Consider the following 16,869-nt stretch of genomic DNA (forward strand, 5'->3'; position numbering starts at 1 on the left):
ACATGTAAAATGACTGATATTCCCTGGGGGCTGTTAGACATGTAAAATGACTGATATTCCCCTGGGACTGTTAGACATGTAAAATGACTGATATTCCCCTGGGGCTGTTAGACATGTATAATGACTGATATTCCCCTGGGGCTGTTAGACATGTATAATGACTGATATTCCCCTGGGGCTGTTAGACATATATAATGACTGATATTCCCCTGGGACTGTTAGACATGTAAAATGACTGATATTCCCCTGGGACTGTTAGACATGTAAAATGACTGATATTCCCCTGGGACTGTTAGACATGTAAAATGACTGATATTCCCCTGGGACTGTTAGACATGTAAAATGACTGATATTCCCCTGGGACTGTTAGACATGTAAAATGACTGATATTCCCCTGGGACTGTTAGACATGTAAAATGACTGATATTCCCCTGGGACTGTTAGACATGTAAAATGACTGATATTCCCCTGGGGCTGTTAGACATGTATAATGACTGATATTCCCCTGGGGCTGTTAGACATGTATAATGACTGATATTCCCCTGGGGCTGTTAGACATATATAATGACTGATATTCCCCTGGGACTGTTAGACATGTAAAATGACTGATATTCCCCTGGGACTGTTAGACATGTATAATGACTGATATTCCCTGGGACTGTTAGACATGTAAAATGACTGATATTCCCCTGGGACTGTTAGACATGTAAAATGACTGATATTCCCCTGGGACTGTTAGACATGTAAAATGACTGATATTCCCCCTGGGACTGTTAGACATGTAAAATGACTGATATTCTCCCTGGGACTGTTAGACATGTAAAATGACTGATATTCCCCTGGGGCTGTTAGACATGTAAAATGACTGATATTCCCCTGGGACTGTTAGACATGTAAAATGACTGATATTCCCCTGGGACTGTTAGACATGTATAATGACTGATATTCCCTGGGACTGTTAGACATGTAAAATGACTGATATTCCCCTGGGACTGTTAGACATGTAAAATGGCTGATATTCCCTGGGACTGTTAGACATGTAAAATGACTGATATTCCCTGGGACTGTTAGACATGTAAAATGACTGATATTCCCTGGGACTGTTAGACATGTAAAATGACTGATATCCCCTGGGGCTGTTAGGCGTGTAAAATGACTGATATTCCCCTGGGACTGTTAGACATGTAAAATGACTGATATTCCCCTGGGACTGTTAGACATGTAAAATGACTGATATTCCCTGGGACTGTTAGACATGTAAAATGACTGATATTCCCCTGGGGGCTGTTAGACATGTAAAATGACTGATATTCCCTGGGGCTGTTAGACATGTAAAATGACTGATATTCCCTGGGACTGTTAGACATGTAAAATGACTGATATTCCCTGGGGCTGTTAGACATGTATAATGACTGATATTCCCCTGGGGCTGTTAGACATGTATAATGACTGATATTCCCCTGGGACTGTTAGACATGTAAAATGACTGATATTCCCCTGGGACTGTTAGACATGTAAAATGACTGATATTCCCTGGGACTGTTAGACATGTAAAATGACTGATATTCCCTGGGACTGTTAGACATGTAAAATGACTGATATTCCCCTGGGACTGTTAGACATGTAAAATGACTGATATTCCCCTGGGACTGTTAACATGTAAAATGACTGATATTCCCCTGGGACTGTTAGACATGTAAAATGACTGATATTCCCCTGGGACTGTTAGACATGTAAAATGACTGATATTCCCCTGGGACTGTTAGACATGTAAAATGACTGATATTCCCCTGGGACTGTTAACATGTAAAATGACTGATATTCCCTGGGACTGTTAGACATGTAAAATGACTGATATTCCCCTGGGACTGTTAACATGTAAAATGACTGATATTCCCTGGGACTGTTAGACATGTAAAATGACTGATATTCCCTGGGGCTGTTAGGCATGTAAAATGACTGATATTCCCTGGGGCTGTTAGGCGTGCAAAATGACTTGCAGATCAATGACTGTCAACACTGATACAAACCTAGTTTGACACTGAAGAAGACGCATCAGTTGTCACAAAATATGAGGTATTTTAGGAAGGTAGAAGTAAAGTAATACGAGCAACAGCAACAACAAACAAAAATTGACATCTGCAATTCGTAATGTCCGATTGAGCCGACATATACGGATTGAATCTAGGGCAAAAATGTAACGCCCTGTTAAGTGGAGTGTTACTTACCATGTCATAGCCAAGAACTGTAGAATGCAGAAGATTATGGCCAATCCCTTCTTTCCCCACTACAGAGACAGAGAGAACGTCACGTCTATTCTCAGACAACGGTGTTGTAAATTTGTTATAGTGCATTAGGCCAGTGTTCCCCCCCACTCAGTCCTGGGGTTCCCAAGGAGTGCACATTTTGCATTTTGGTTTTAGCCATAGTACTACACAGATGATTTAAATAATCAACTCATCGTCAAGCTTTAATTTACAAGCATTTCGCTACACTCGCATTAACATCTGCTAACCACGTGTGTATGTGACAAATACAATTTGATTTGAATCAGCTGTGTAGTGCCACGACAAAAAAACAAACTAAATTCTGCACCCCAGTTGGGGACCCCAAAACGGAGTTTAGGGAAACGCTGCCATAGGGTCACGACGTAGGCTACTAAACTGTTTCAGAGGCGTTCAGATACTTACCCAGAAAACTGCACAAAGCGTCAAAATGAGACAGAGCTGGAGGCAGAAAGAGAAAAACTAAAATTAACAACAACTTTAAAAATATGGATTAAATTAATGAATTATCTGATTCATCTTCAGTGGAGGGATTTACTTCAGATTACCACTCAGCTTTGTGCCCTAAAGGCAGATCAACTTTAAAGATGGAATCCGCATTAGTGAAAACAACGCCACTGTTCCCCCCCCCCCCCCCCCAGCGTCTTTGTTATTGTTTTGTTGATGAAAACAGAGGAGAGGAGCATCTGGCAGCATGGTCCAAATATTTTCTGCTGTCCTATCGAGCGTGCAACACTGTTCGTTGTATCGCCGTCGTTGTATCTCAAAAAAACGGACGTGGCACTTTCACCAATTAAAAGGATTCCCGCTTTGAAGTTGTAGTATTTAGTCGCGGAAAGAACTAACGTCAGGCCTAAACTAACGTCAGGCCTAAACTAACGTCAGGCCTAAACTAACGTCAGGCCTAAACTAACGTCAGGCCTAAACTAACGGCTGACCTAAACTAACGGCTGACCTAAACTAACGGCCTAAATCCACCAACAGTTTAAGAGCAGAAGTATCATGCACCACTGAAAGAAAACTGTCTTAAGGAGAGAACTGATGAATCCATTAAGACCTACATAACAGAATGATAAAAAATAAAAAAAAGATGTGTATATATAATGTAATATTTAACAGCCATTTTTTTTTTGTCATTTAAAATAATGTTTATCAATTATCATTTTTGACAAATATAGACTAATTTAGAAATGCCTAGGGCTTAGCAACATCTATCCAGCCACATCCCTCGGTTACGGGATTACTTGCAACGATTGTGATATATGTGGTTGTTTAAAACTTACATTAGTTGACTAGGACATTACACTTGTGTGTTATGTATTTTTACAATGTCAAATAAACTCGTTTACAATACATAGAGTACAGTAGCTAGTTACCAGCACAACACAGGTGGCTATCAGTCTGGTGGGTTCAAACATTCTCTTCAGCTGTTTCAGAGGTCCCATCAGGAAACAGGTGCTGCAGACACATGCAGGAAAACACAACAGTTAAAAAAATGGTAGGAAATAAATGTCACATGGATTTGAATTTCTATGATTTATTATGTTGGAAAGACTACATATTGTTCAAAACAGCCCAGAGAAATGAAAACGTTTTGTTGTTGTTGCTGATATTACAATTGATAGATGAGAAGACCTTGACATGGATTCAACACAACACTAAAAAAAACAGACAAGCAAAAAATAATGCATTCTAATTTCAAATGTTAATAGATTTTCTGTGGCTGGCATTATAATAAGCCATGTATACTGAACAAAATCTAAAAACGCAACATCTTCAACGATACTGAGTTACAGCTCATATAAGGAAATCAGTCAATTGAAATAAATTCATTAGGCCCGAATCTATGGATTTCACATGACTGGGTAGGGGCACAGACATGGGTGGGCCTGGGAGGACATAGGCCCAGCCCCTGGGGAGCCAGGCCCAGCCGCTGGGGAGCCAGGCCCAGCCGCTGGGGAGCCAGGCCCAGCCGCTGGGGAGCCAGGCCCAGCCGCTGGGGAGCCAGGCCCAGCCGCTGGGGAGCCAGGCCCAGCCGCTGGGGAGCCAGGCCCAGCCACTGGGGAGCCAGGCCCAGCCAATTAAAAGGCTTTATTATAGACAGAAATTCTCCTCACTTTCATCAGCTGTCTGGTCTCAGACGATCCCCGAGGTAAAGAAGCCGGTGGTGACTGGGCTTTCTCTGTACTGGGATCAGTTTATACACTGGCCACCGCCACACTGTCTCTTTACAGTCTTTATGGACTCTTTTCTAGGTCAGGAGACTAACGTTTATCTCATAATGCTACATCATCACTAACAGCTACACAAAGTATAGAGAGAGAGAGAAGAGAGGAGAGAGAGAGAGGAGAGAGAGAGAGGAGAGAGAGAGAGGAGAGAGAGAGAGGAGAGAGAGAGAGGAGAGAGAGAGAGGAGAGAGAGATGGGCATTCCTGTGCCGTTTTATTAAGTTTCAGGAAAATACGATTCACTGGCGCATTTTGTTCATGTCTTATGATTAACTTGAACAAATTAATGAATTTTCTAATGAGTTAAACACATTTTAGAATTACGTTTTAATGTCTGGATTCCGTGATTCTGTCCGCAACACAGATCTTAGAGAGCCCTGCTGGTAGGCCTAGGATATTTATATACACTCACACACAGTACCAGTCAAAAGTTTACACCTAAAACCTACTCATTCAAGGGTTTTTCTTTATTTTTACATTTTCTACATTGTAGAATAATAGTGAAGACATCAAAACTATGAAATAACACATATGGAATCATGTAGTAAAAAAAAAGAGTTAACAAATAAAAATAAAAAGCAAAAGTAGCCACCCTTTGCTTTGATGACAGCTTTGCACACTCTTGGTATTCTCTCAACCAGCTTCATGAGGTAGTCACCTGGAATGCATTCCAATTAACAGGTGTGCCTTTTTTTAAAGTTAATTTGTGGAACTTCTTTCCTTCTCAATGCTTTTGAGCCAATCAATTGTGTTGTGACAAGGTAGGGAGGGTATACAGAAGATAGCCCTATTTGGTAAAAGACCAAGTCCATATCATGGCAAGAACAGCTCAAATAAGCAAAGAGAAAGAAGAGTCCATCTTTACTTTAAGGACATGAAGGTCAGTCCCTGCGGACAAGTTCAAGAACTTTGAAAGTTTCTTCAAGTGCAGTCACAAAACAAAAAATCAAGCACTATGATGAAACTGGCTCTCATGAGGACCGCCACAGGAAAGGAAGACGCAGAGATACCTCTGCTGCAGAGGATAAGTTCACTAGAGTTACCAGCCTCAGAAATCAGCAATTAACTGCACCTCCAGATTGCAGCCCAAATAAATGCTTCACAGAGTTCAAGTAACAGACATCTCAACGTCAACTGTTCAGAGGAAACTGCGTGAATCAGGCCTTCATGGTCGAATTGCTGCAAAGAAACCACTACTAAAGGACACCAATAAGAAAAAGAGACTTCCTTAGGCCAAGATACACGAGCAATGGACATTAGACCAGTGGAAATCTGTCCTTTTGGTCTGATGAGTCCAAATGTGAGATTTTTGGTTCCAACAGCCGTGTCTTTGTGAGACGCAGAGTAGGTGAACAGATGATCTCCGCATGTGTGGTTGTACCGTGAAGCATGGAGGAGGAGGTGTGATGTGTGGGGGTGCTTTGCTGGTGACACTGTCAGTGATTTATTTAGAATTCAAGGCATACTTAACCAGCATGGCTACCACAGCGTTGTGCAGTGACACGCCATTCCATATGGTTTGCGCTTAGTTGGACTATAATTTATTCAACTCATTCAATTCAAACTCAGTGCCTCTTTGCTTGACATCATGGGAAAATCAAAAGAAATCAGCCAAGACCAGAGAAAATAAATCGTAGACCTCCACAAGTCTGGTTCATCCTTGGGAGCAATTTCCAAACGCCTGAAGGTACCACGTTCATCTTTACAAACAATAGTATGCAAGTATAAATACCATGGGACCACGCAGCCGTCATACCGCTCAGGAAGGAGACGCATTCTGTCTCCTAGAGATGAATGTGCGAAAAGTGCAAATCAATCCCAGAACAACAGAAAAGGACACTGTGAAGATGCTGGAGGAAACGGGTACAAAAGTATCTATATCCACAGTAAAACGAGTCCTATATCGACATAACCTGAAAGGCCGCTCAGCAAGGAAGAAACCACTGCTCCAAAACCGCCATAAAAAAGCCAGACTACGGTTTGCAACTGCACATGGGGACGAAGACTGTACTTTAGGAGAAATGTCCTCTGGTCTGATGAAACAAAAATAGAACTGTTTGGCCATAATGACCATCGTTATGTTTGGAGGCAAAAGGGGGAGGCTTGCAAGCCGAAGAACACCATCCCAACCGTGAAGCACGGGAGTGGCAGCATCATGTTGTGGGGTGCTTTGCTGCAGGAGGGGCTGGTACACTTCACAAAATAGATGGCATCATGAGGGAGGGAAATTATGTGGATATATTAAAGCAACATCTCAAGACAGGAAGTTAAAGCTTGGTTGCAAATGGGTCTTCCAAATGGACAATGACCCCAAGCATACTTCCAAAGTTGTGGCAAAATGGCTTAAGGACAACAAAGTCAAGGTATTGGAGAGGCCATCACAAAGCCCTGACCTCAATCCCATAGAAAATGTGTGGGCAGAACTGAAAAAGCGTGTGCGAGCAAGGAGGCCTACAAACCTGACTCAGTTACACCAGCTCTGTCAGGAGGAATGGGCCAAAATTCACTCAACTTATTGTGGGAAGCTTGTGTAAGTCTACCTGAAACGTTTGACCAAGTTAAACAATTTAAAGGCAATGCTACCAAATACTAATTGAGTGTATGTAAAAGTCTGACCCACTGGGAATGTGACGAAAGAAATAAAAGCTGAAATAAATAAATTCTCTCTACTATTATTCTGACATTTCACATTCTTAAAATAAAGTGGTGATCCTAACTGACCTAAGACAGGGAATTTCTACTAGGATTAAATGTCAGGAATATTGAAAAACTGAGTTTAAATGTAATTGGCTATGGTGAATGTAAACTTCAGACTTCAACTGTATGCATGTATGTATTAGGGACCTGCTGGTGTGCCTTGGGTATATATTATGCAACATAAGACGCATGGTTACTCATACACCTGCCCACCTGAATATACGCCTCATATTAAAATATGACGGTGTGAGCACTTCAAGTTACTGTGTGGACAAAAGCCCTCATCTGCTTTACAAATGGCAGACTATTCCCTACATTGTGTACAATGGGCCCTAGTCAAAAGCAGTGCACTACATAGGGAGCCATTTGGGGAAAAATGTCCAGTGTAAACATGACACTACTGTTTGTGGTTCAGAACAGTAACCAGAAGTGAGGACACACTGAACCCGTTTCTTTCACAGTGTTGTCGCTGTGGAAACACACAAGATGACAGAAGACACTTGAAAACAAAGAGATGTCACAGTTCACCGTCCGGTAGGAAAATGATACCGTGTCAAAAGAAAGCCACACGATGACGCGACACCTGTCTGTGATAACCAATCAAATTAATTTCAGCAAACGGAAGCACAGTGGCATGGAAACAATCCCAAATAAGGGAGAAAAAAATAAAACTTAGAGAGAGGGACCAGGCAAGAAGTGTTGGTCCCATGTTTCATGAGTTGAATCACAAAAAGCTATTTCTCTCAACTTTTGAGCACAAATTTGTTTACATCCCTGTTTTGTGAGCATTTCTCCTTTGCCAAGACACTTCCAGCCACCTGACAAGTGTGGCATATCAATAAGCTGATTAAACAACATGATCATTACACAGGTTCACCTTGTGCTGGGGGACAATAAAAGGGCATTCTAAAATGTGCAGTTTTGTCACAACACAATACCACGGATGTCTCAAGTTGAGGGGGCGTGCAATTGGCTGACTGCAGGAATGTCCCCCAGAGTTGTTGCCAGATCATTTAATGTTCATTTATCTACAACAAGCTGCCTCCAATTTTGTTTTTTGAAAAAATACATCTAAATAAATAAATATAATAAAAAAAAAAAATTGGGCAGTATGTCTAACCGGCCTCACAACCGCAGACCACAGGTAACCGTGCCAGCCCACGACCCCCACATCCGGGTTCTACACCTGCGGCATCGTCTGTGGTGGGGTGGAGGGGTGCTGAGGAATATTTCTGTCTGTAATAAAGCCCTTTTGTGAGGAAAAACTCATTCTGATTGGCTGGGCCTGGCTCCCCAGTGCGTGTGCCTGGCTGCCAAGTGGGTTGGCCTATGCCCTCTAAGGCCCACCCACGGCTGCACCCCTGACAGTCATGTAAAATCCATAGATTAGGGCCTAAAACTTAAAGAGAGAGTGAGTGTACCTCATGATAAGATGTAGACCACACTATCTACCAAGACTATCTATATTTTTCGTAGCCGTCCATTTACCACCACAAACCCATGCTGGCACTGAGACCACACTGAACCAGCTGTATAAGGCCATTAGCAAACAAGAGAATGCTCATCCAGAAAAGGCGCTCCTAGTGGCCGGGGACTTTAATGCAGGCAAACTTAAATCCGTTTTACCTCATTTCTACCAGCATGTTAAATGTGCAACCAGAGGAAAAAACCTCTAGCCTTACTCCACACACAGAGACGTGTACAAAGCTCTCCTTCCATTTGGCAAATCTGACCATAATTCTATCCTACTGATTCCTGATTACAAGTAAAAACTAAAGCAGGAAGTACCAGTGACTCGCTCAATCAGGAAGTGGTCAGATGACGCGGAAGCTACGCTACAGGACTGTTTTGCTAGCACAGACTGGAATGTGTTCCGGGATTCATCCAATGGCATTGAGAAGTATCCCACTTCAGTCACCGGTTTCATCAATAAGTGCGTCGACGACGTCGTCCCCACAGTGGCCGTACGTACATATCCCAACCAGAAGCCATTGATTATAGGCAACATCAACACCGAGCTAAAGGCTAGAGCTGCCGCTTTTAAGGAGCGGAACACTAATCCGGACGCTTATAAGAAATCCCGCTATGCCCTCAGACAAACAGGAAAGTGTCAATACAGGACTAAGACGGTATCCTACTACACCAGCTCTGACGCTCGTCGAATGTGGTAGGGCTTGCAAACTATTACGGACTACAAAAGGAAACCCAGCCGCGAGCTGCCCAGTCAAGTGAGCCTACCAGACAGGCTAAAGGCCTTTTATGCTCGCTTCGAGGCAAGCAACACTGAAGCATGCAGCTGACATTTTCAACCTCTCCCTGACCGAGTCTGTAATAACTACATGTTTCAAGCAGACCACCATAGTCCCTGTGCCCAAAAAAGTGACGGTAACCTGCCTAAATGATTACCGCCCTGTAGCTCTCATGTCAGTAGCCATGAAGTGCTTTGAAAGGCTGGTCATGGCTCACATCAACACCATCATCCTGGAAACCCTAGAACCACTCCAATTCGCATACCGCCCCAACAGATGACGCATTCTCAATTGCACCACACACTGCCTTTTCTCACCTGAACAAAAGGAACACCTATGTGAGAATGCTGTTCAGGATTGTAAGTTGGTGGTTGAAGATATCCCTCTAGTGGTGCGGGGGCTGTGCTTTGGCAAAGTGGGTGGGGTTATATCCTTCCTGTTTGGCCCTGTCCGGGGGTATCATCGGATGGGGCCACAGTGTCTCCTGACCCCTCCTGTCTCAGCCTCCAGTATTTATGCTGCAGTAGTTTATGTGTCGGGGGGCTAGGGTCAGTTGGTTATATCTGGAGTACTTCTCCTGTCTTATCCAGTGTCCTGTGTGAATTTAAGTATGCTCTCTCTAATTCTCTCCTTCTTTCTCTCTCTCGGAGAACCTGAGCCCTAGGACCATACGTCAGGACTACCGGGCATGATGACTCCTTGCTGTCCCCAGTCCACCTGGCCTTGCTGCTGTTCCAGTTTCAACTGTTCTGCCTGCGGTTATGGAACCCCTACCTGTCCCAGACCTGCTGCTTTCAACTCTTAATGATCGGTTATGAAAAGCCAACTGACATTTATTCCTGATTATTATTTGACCATGCTTGTCATTTATGAACATTTTGAAAATCTTGGCTCTCTCTAATTCTCTCCTTCTCTCTCTCTCTCTCTCGGAGGACCTGAGCCCAAGGACCATACGTCAGGACTACCGGGCATGATGACTCCTTGCTGTCCCCAGTCCACCTGGCCTTGCTGCTATTCCAGTTTCAACTGTTCTGCCTGCGGTTATGGAACCCCTACCTGTCCCAGACCTGCTGTTTTCAACTCTTAATGATCGGCTATGAAAAGCCAACTGACATTTATTCCTGATTATTATTTAACCATGCTTGTCACTTATGAACATTTTGAACATCTTGGCCATGTTCTGTTATAATCTCCACCCGGCACAGCCAGAAGAGGACTGGCCACCCCTCATAGCCTGGTTCCTCTCTAGGTTTCTTCCTAGGTTTTGGCCTTTCTAGGGAATTTTTCCTAGCCACCGTGCTTCTACACCTGCATTGCTTGCTGTTTGGGGTTTTAGGCTGGGTTTCTGTACAGCACTTCGAGATATTAGCTGATGTACGAAGGGCTATATAAAATAAACTTGATTTGATTTGATTCATTGACTACAGCTCAGCGATCAACACCATAGCGCCCACATAGCTCATCACTAAGCTAAGGACCCTGGGACTAAACACCTCCCTCTGCAACTGGATCCTGGACTTCCTGATGGGCCACCCCCAGGTGTTAAGGGTAGGCAACAACACATCTATCACGCTAATCCTCAACATGGGGGCCCCTCAGGGGTGCATGCTTAGTCCCCTCCTGTACTCCCTGTTCACCCACGACTGCGTGGCCGAACACGACTCCCAACACAATCATTAAGTTTGCTGACAACACAACGGTGGTAGGCCTGATCACCGACAACGATGAGACAGCCTATAGGGAGGAGGTCAGAGACCTGGCAGTGTGGTGCCAGGACAACAACCTCTCCCTCAACGTGATCAAGACAAAGGAGATGATCGGGAACTACAGGAAAAGGAGGACCGAGCACGCCCCCATTCTCATCGACAGGGCTGCAGTGGAGCAGGTTGAGAGCTTCAAGTTCCTTGGTGTCCACATCACCAACAAACTATCATGGTCCAAACACACCAAGACAGTTGTGAAGAGGGCACGACAACACCTCCCCCCCCCCCCCCTCAGGAGACTGACAGATCTTTAAAAAGTTCTACAGTTGCACCATCGAGAGCATCCTGACCGGTTGCATCACCGCCTGGTATGGCAACTGCTCGGCATCCAACCGTAAGGTGTGTAGTGCGTACGGCCCAGTACATAACTGGGGCCAAGCTTCCTGCCATCCAGGACCAGGCGGTGTCAGAGGAAGGCCCCCAAAAATTGTCAGACTCCAGTCACCCAAGTCATAGACTGTTCTCTCTGCTAGGATACGGCATGTGGTACCGGAGCGCCAAGTCTAGAACCAACTAGGCAAGTCAATCAAGAACAAATTCTTATTTGACGAAACCCGGACGACGCTGGGCCAATTGTGCGCCGCCCTATTGGACTCCCAATCACAGCCGGATGTGATTCAGCCTGGATTCGAACCAGGGACTGCAGTGACTCCTCTTGCACTGAGATGCAGTGTCTTATTTAACACCATAGTACCCTCCAAACTCGTCATCAAGCTCGAGACCCTGGGTCTCGACCCCGCCCTGTGCAACTGGGTCCTGGACTTCCTGACGGGCCGCCCCCAGGTGGTGAGGGTAGGTAACAACATCTCCACCCCGCTGATCCTCAACACTGGGGCCCCACAAGGGTGCGTTCTGAGCCCTCTCCTGTACTACCTGTTCACCCACGACTGCGTGGCCATGCACGCCTCCAACTCAATCATCAAGTTTGCGGATGACACTACAGTGGTAGGCTTGATTACCAACAACGACGAGACGGCCTACAGGGAGGAGGTGAGGGCCCTCGGAGTGTGGTGTCAGGAAAATAACCTCACACTCAACGTCAACAAAACAAAGGAGATGATTGTGGACTTCAGGAAACAGCAGAGGGAGCACCCCCCTATCCACATCGACGGGTCAGTAGTGGAGAAGGTGGAAAGTTCCTCGGTGTACACATCACGGACAAACTGAATTGGTCCACCCACACAGACAGCGTTGTGAAGAAGGCGCAGCAGCGCCTCTTCAACCTCAGGAGGCTGAAGAAATTCGGCTTGTCACCAAAAGCACTCACAAACTTCTACAGATGCACAATCGAGAGCATCCTGTCGGGCTGTATCACCGCCTGGTACGGCAACTGCTCCGCCCACAACCGTAAGGCTCTCCAGAGGGTAGTGAGGTCTGCACAACGCATCACTGGGGGCAAACTACCTGCCCTCCAGGACACCTACACCACCCGATGTCACAGGAAGGCCATAAAGATCATCAAGGACAACAACCACCCGAGCCACTGCCTGTTCACCCCGCTATCATCCAGAAGGCGAGGTCAGTACAGGTGCATCAAAGCAGGGACCGAGAGACTGAAAAACAGCTTCTATCTCAAGGCCTTCAGACTGTTAAACAGCCACCACTAATATTTAGCGGCCGCTGCCAACATACTGACTCAACTCCAGCCACTTTAATAATGGGAATTGATGGAAATTATGTAAAAATGTACCACTAGCAACTTTAAACAATGCCACTTAATATAATGTTTACATACCCTACATTACTCATCTCATATGTATATGTATATACTGTACTCTATATCATCTACTGCATCTTGCCATCTTTATGTAATACATGTATCAGTAGCCACTTTAAACTATGCCACTTAATATAATGTTTACATACCCTACAGTACTCATCTCATATGTATATACTGTACTCTATACCATCTACTGCATCTTGCCTATGCCGTTCTGTACCATCACTCATTCATATATCTTTATGTACATATTCTTTATCCCTTTACACTTGTGTGTATAAGGTAGTAGTTGTGGAATTGTTAGGTTAGATTACTTGTTGGTTATTACTGCATTGTCGGAACTAGAAGCACAAGCATTTCGCTACACTCGCATTAACATCTGCTAACCATGTGTATGTGACAAATAAATTTGATTCGATTTTGATTTGATTAGACGACAGCGCCACTCGGGAGCCCTGCAGAGGGGGTAACTGTTCATTTATTTTTTACTTTATAGAGCTTGAAGTAAGCATTTCACTCCAAGGTGAACCTGCTGTATTTGGTGAATGTGACAAAATTGGATTTGATTTAATGAATTGATTTAAAATTGACTGATTTCCTTATTTGAACTGTAACTCAGTAAAATCTTTGAAATTGTTGCATGTTAAGTTTATATTTTTGTTCAGTATTATAGTAAGTAAGCATTTGCCAGAACGGCCCATAGAGGCAGGAGCCCATCTCCTGATTACACACTCCCTGGATAGAACGCTAGTCTGTCGTAGGGCCTTTCCCCAATCAATCTCCTTCATGCTGAGTGCCAAGCAAGGCATTGGGTCCCATTTTTAGAGAGTCTATTGGTATGACTCGTATCTTGGAGAGAGTCACGTGTAATACATTTATCTGACAGCTCAACCCTCTCTTGATTCTTAGAGAACTAAACCCAACAGACCTGTTCCACCATCAGGAATTCAATCAAAATACATTACTGACCTGTACAAAAATGTCCTGAATTATAGAAACCCTTTACCACAATGAATCCTAGACAGCTGGACATTGTGTCCAAAGCAACTTACTTACAGTGAGTGCATGGAGACAAAACAAATGGTGTGCGTGTGTGGTCCCTGCGGGAAATGAACCTACGACCTTGGTGTTCATTAGTGTCATGCTCTTACCTACTGAGCCACACAGGACTACTACACCAAGCTCAATAGGGAACCCATCCAATGTGCTTCTGTTCTGTCTGAACATTTAAAAAAAAAGAAAAAAGAAAAGAAAAAAGACAAACCAGGTGGTCTTACTGACATCTGAAATATAGAAATAGAACCGCGAGAACAGGGACAGAATTCTAATTCTAGAACAGGGACAGAATTCTAATTCTAGAACAGGGACAGAATTCTAATTCTAGAACAGGGACAGAATTCTAACTCTAAATTCCGTGACTTGGAACACCCCTCGACAGATGAACTCAAAAGAACACTTTGGCAGCTACTTTACGGACTGCTACAGAGTACACTCCAAGCTGGGTGACGGGACAGGAGATCAATAATTGATAGGTCATTTGTAAAGTGTGGACAAAAAAAAAAAGATTAGGCACCCCAATCAATCACGTTAGTGGAGTGTTGCTAAACATTCAAATCGACACACAGATGTTAGAAAAACGGCAACAACTCGATGTGTCTGGGTCAAGTCCATCCAAAGTCAAGTCACATGGGTAGGAGGGAACTTAGTGAAATTACCTCACATTAAATTAGAATTGAAGTGTATAATGTAATTTTTTAAAATGTAAAAAGTATATCAAATAAGTATGCATTTAGTAATAGCTTAATTCCTGAATTGCTTGTACTGGAAATAGCTTTGTCTTTAGCTCTGGCAGTAACAACAGTGTTGGTAGCAGACCATGAACAAAATGAATGGACTCACCTGGAGAGTGCAGCAAGGTTACCTAGTGTGTAGAACACAGCAAACAGCTTGGTGCCATTGGGTAAGAACAGCAGTGCAGTGCCCTGGTTGAAAAACACACACAATTAAATTATTACTATGTCCACCTAGGCATCATCCTACCATCAGTTTGTATGAGCAGTCTGATCGGCTAAAGAAACTCCTGGAAGACATTTACATTACATTTACATTTAAGTCATTTAGCAGACGCTCTTATCCAGAGCGACTTACAAATAGGTGCATTCACCTTATGATATCCACAAGAGAAGAGGTACGCTAGATCAATGTTACCTGGAATTAGGCTATTTGGTAAATATCAGGTAGGCCAAATATTTTAAATTTGATAATATTTGTATTGCTTTTGCCTATTTATTTTGAACAAGAACGATCTGTGGGCATAAGGAAAATGGTTCCCTGAAATGTTACAAATACAATGTTACATGATCGCCACCTAGTGGTGAAAGACCATATCACTTTATACACACGGACATGCTGGTTCACTAAATCTTATTTAGCTTTTAATTTTAAAAGTTGATCATATAGTCTAGGGCTCTCCATCTCTATTCCTGGAGAGGTACCCTCCTGTAGGTTTACATCAGGGCTCTCCAACCCTGTTACTGGAGAGGGATCCTCCTGTAGGTTTACATCAGGGCTCTCCAACCCTGTTACTGGAGAGGGATCCTCCTGTAGGTTTTCAGGATTTAAAACCTACAGGAGGGTATCTCTCCAGGAACAGGGTTGGAGTGAAAACCTACAGGACGGTATCTCTCCAGGAACAGGGTTGGAGTTAAAACCTACAGGACAGTACCTCTCCAGGAACAGGGTTGGAGAGCCCTGATGTAAACCTACAGGAGGTTAACTCTCCAGGAACAGGGTTGGAGAGCCCTGATGTAAACCTACAGGAAGGTCCCTCTCCAGGAACAGGGTTGGAGAGCCCTGATATAAACCTACAGGAGGGTCCATCTCCAGTAACAGGGTTGGAGAGCCCTGATGTAAACCTACAGGAGGTCCCTCTCCAGTAACAGGGTTGGAGAGCCCTGATGTAAACCTACAGGAGGGTAACTCTCCAGGAACAGGGTTGGAGAGCCCTGATATAAACCTACAGGAGGGTCCCTCTCCAGGAACAGGGTTGGAGAGACCTGCTGTAAAACTACAGGAGGGTACCTCTCCAGGAACAGGGTTGGAGAGCCCTGATGTAAACCTACAGGAGGGTCCCTCTCCAGGAACAGGGTTGGAGAGCCCTGATGTAAACCTACAGGAGGGTAACTCTTCAGGAACAGGGTTGGAGAGCCCTGCTGTAAACCTACAGGAGGGTAACTCTTCAGGAACAGGGTTGGAGAGCCCTGATGTAAACCTACAGGACAGTACCTCTCCAGGAACAGGGTTGGAGAGCCCTGATGTAAACCTACAGGAGGGTAACTCTCCAGGAACAGGGTTGGAGAGCCCTGATGTAAACCTACAGGAGGGTAACTCTTCAGGAACAGGGTTGGAGAGCCCTGATGTAAACTTACAGGAGGGTCCCTCTCCAGTAACAGGGTTGGAGAGACCTGCTGTAAACCTACAGGAGGGTCCCTCTCCAGGAACAGGGTTGGAGAGCCCTGATGTAAACCTACAGGAGGGTAACTCTTCAGGAACAGGGTTGGAGAGCCCTGCTGTAAACTTACAGGAGGGTCCCTCTCCAGTAACAGGGTTGGAGAGACCTGCTGTAAACCTACAGGAGGGTCCCTCTCCAGGAACAGGGTTGGAGAGCCCTGATGTAAACCTACAGGAGGGTAACTCTTCAGGAACAGGGTTGGAGAGCCCTGATGTAAACCTACAGGACAGTACCTCTCCAGGAACAGGGTTGGAGAGCCCTGATGTAAACCTACAGGAAGGTAACTCTCCAGGAACAGGGTTGGAGAGCCCTGATGTAAACCTACAGGAGGGTAACTCTTCAGGAACAGGGTTGGAGAGCCCTGATGTAAACCTACAGGAGGGTAACTCTCCAGTAACAGGGTTGGAGAGCCCTGAT

At 44.5% G+C, this 16,869-nt stretch overlaps 1 protein-coding gene across 1 annotated transcript in view; it reads right to left on the minus strand.

Annotated features, from left to right (window-relative positions):
- LOC139580309 (vesicle transport protein SFT2A-like) overlaps positions 1–16,869 on the minus strand; it is a 54,063-nt gene that overhangs the window by 21,047 nt on the left and 16,147 nt on the right. The window contains exons 3-6 of the mRNA XM_071408850.1: positions 14,841–14,923; positions 3,662–3,743; positions 2,691–2,726; positions 2,229–2,287 (exon numbers count right to left, since the gene is read on the minus strand). Coding sequence (XP_071264951.1) covers positions 2,229–2,287; positions 2,691–2,726; positions 3,662–3,743; positions 14,841–14,923 — 260 coding nt within the window. The remainder of the gene's footprint in view (positions 1–2,228; positions 2,288–2,690; positions 2,727–3,661; positions 3,744–14,840; positions 14,924–16,869) is intronic.

Source organism: Salvelinus alpinus, chromosome 7 (assembly GCF_045679555.1).
Source record: "Salvelinus alpinus chromosome 7, SLU_Salpinus.1, whole genome shotgun sequence".
NCBI lineage: Eukaryota > Metazoa > Chordata > Actinopteri > Salmoniformes > Salmonidae > Salvelinus > Salvelinus alpinus.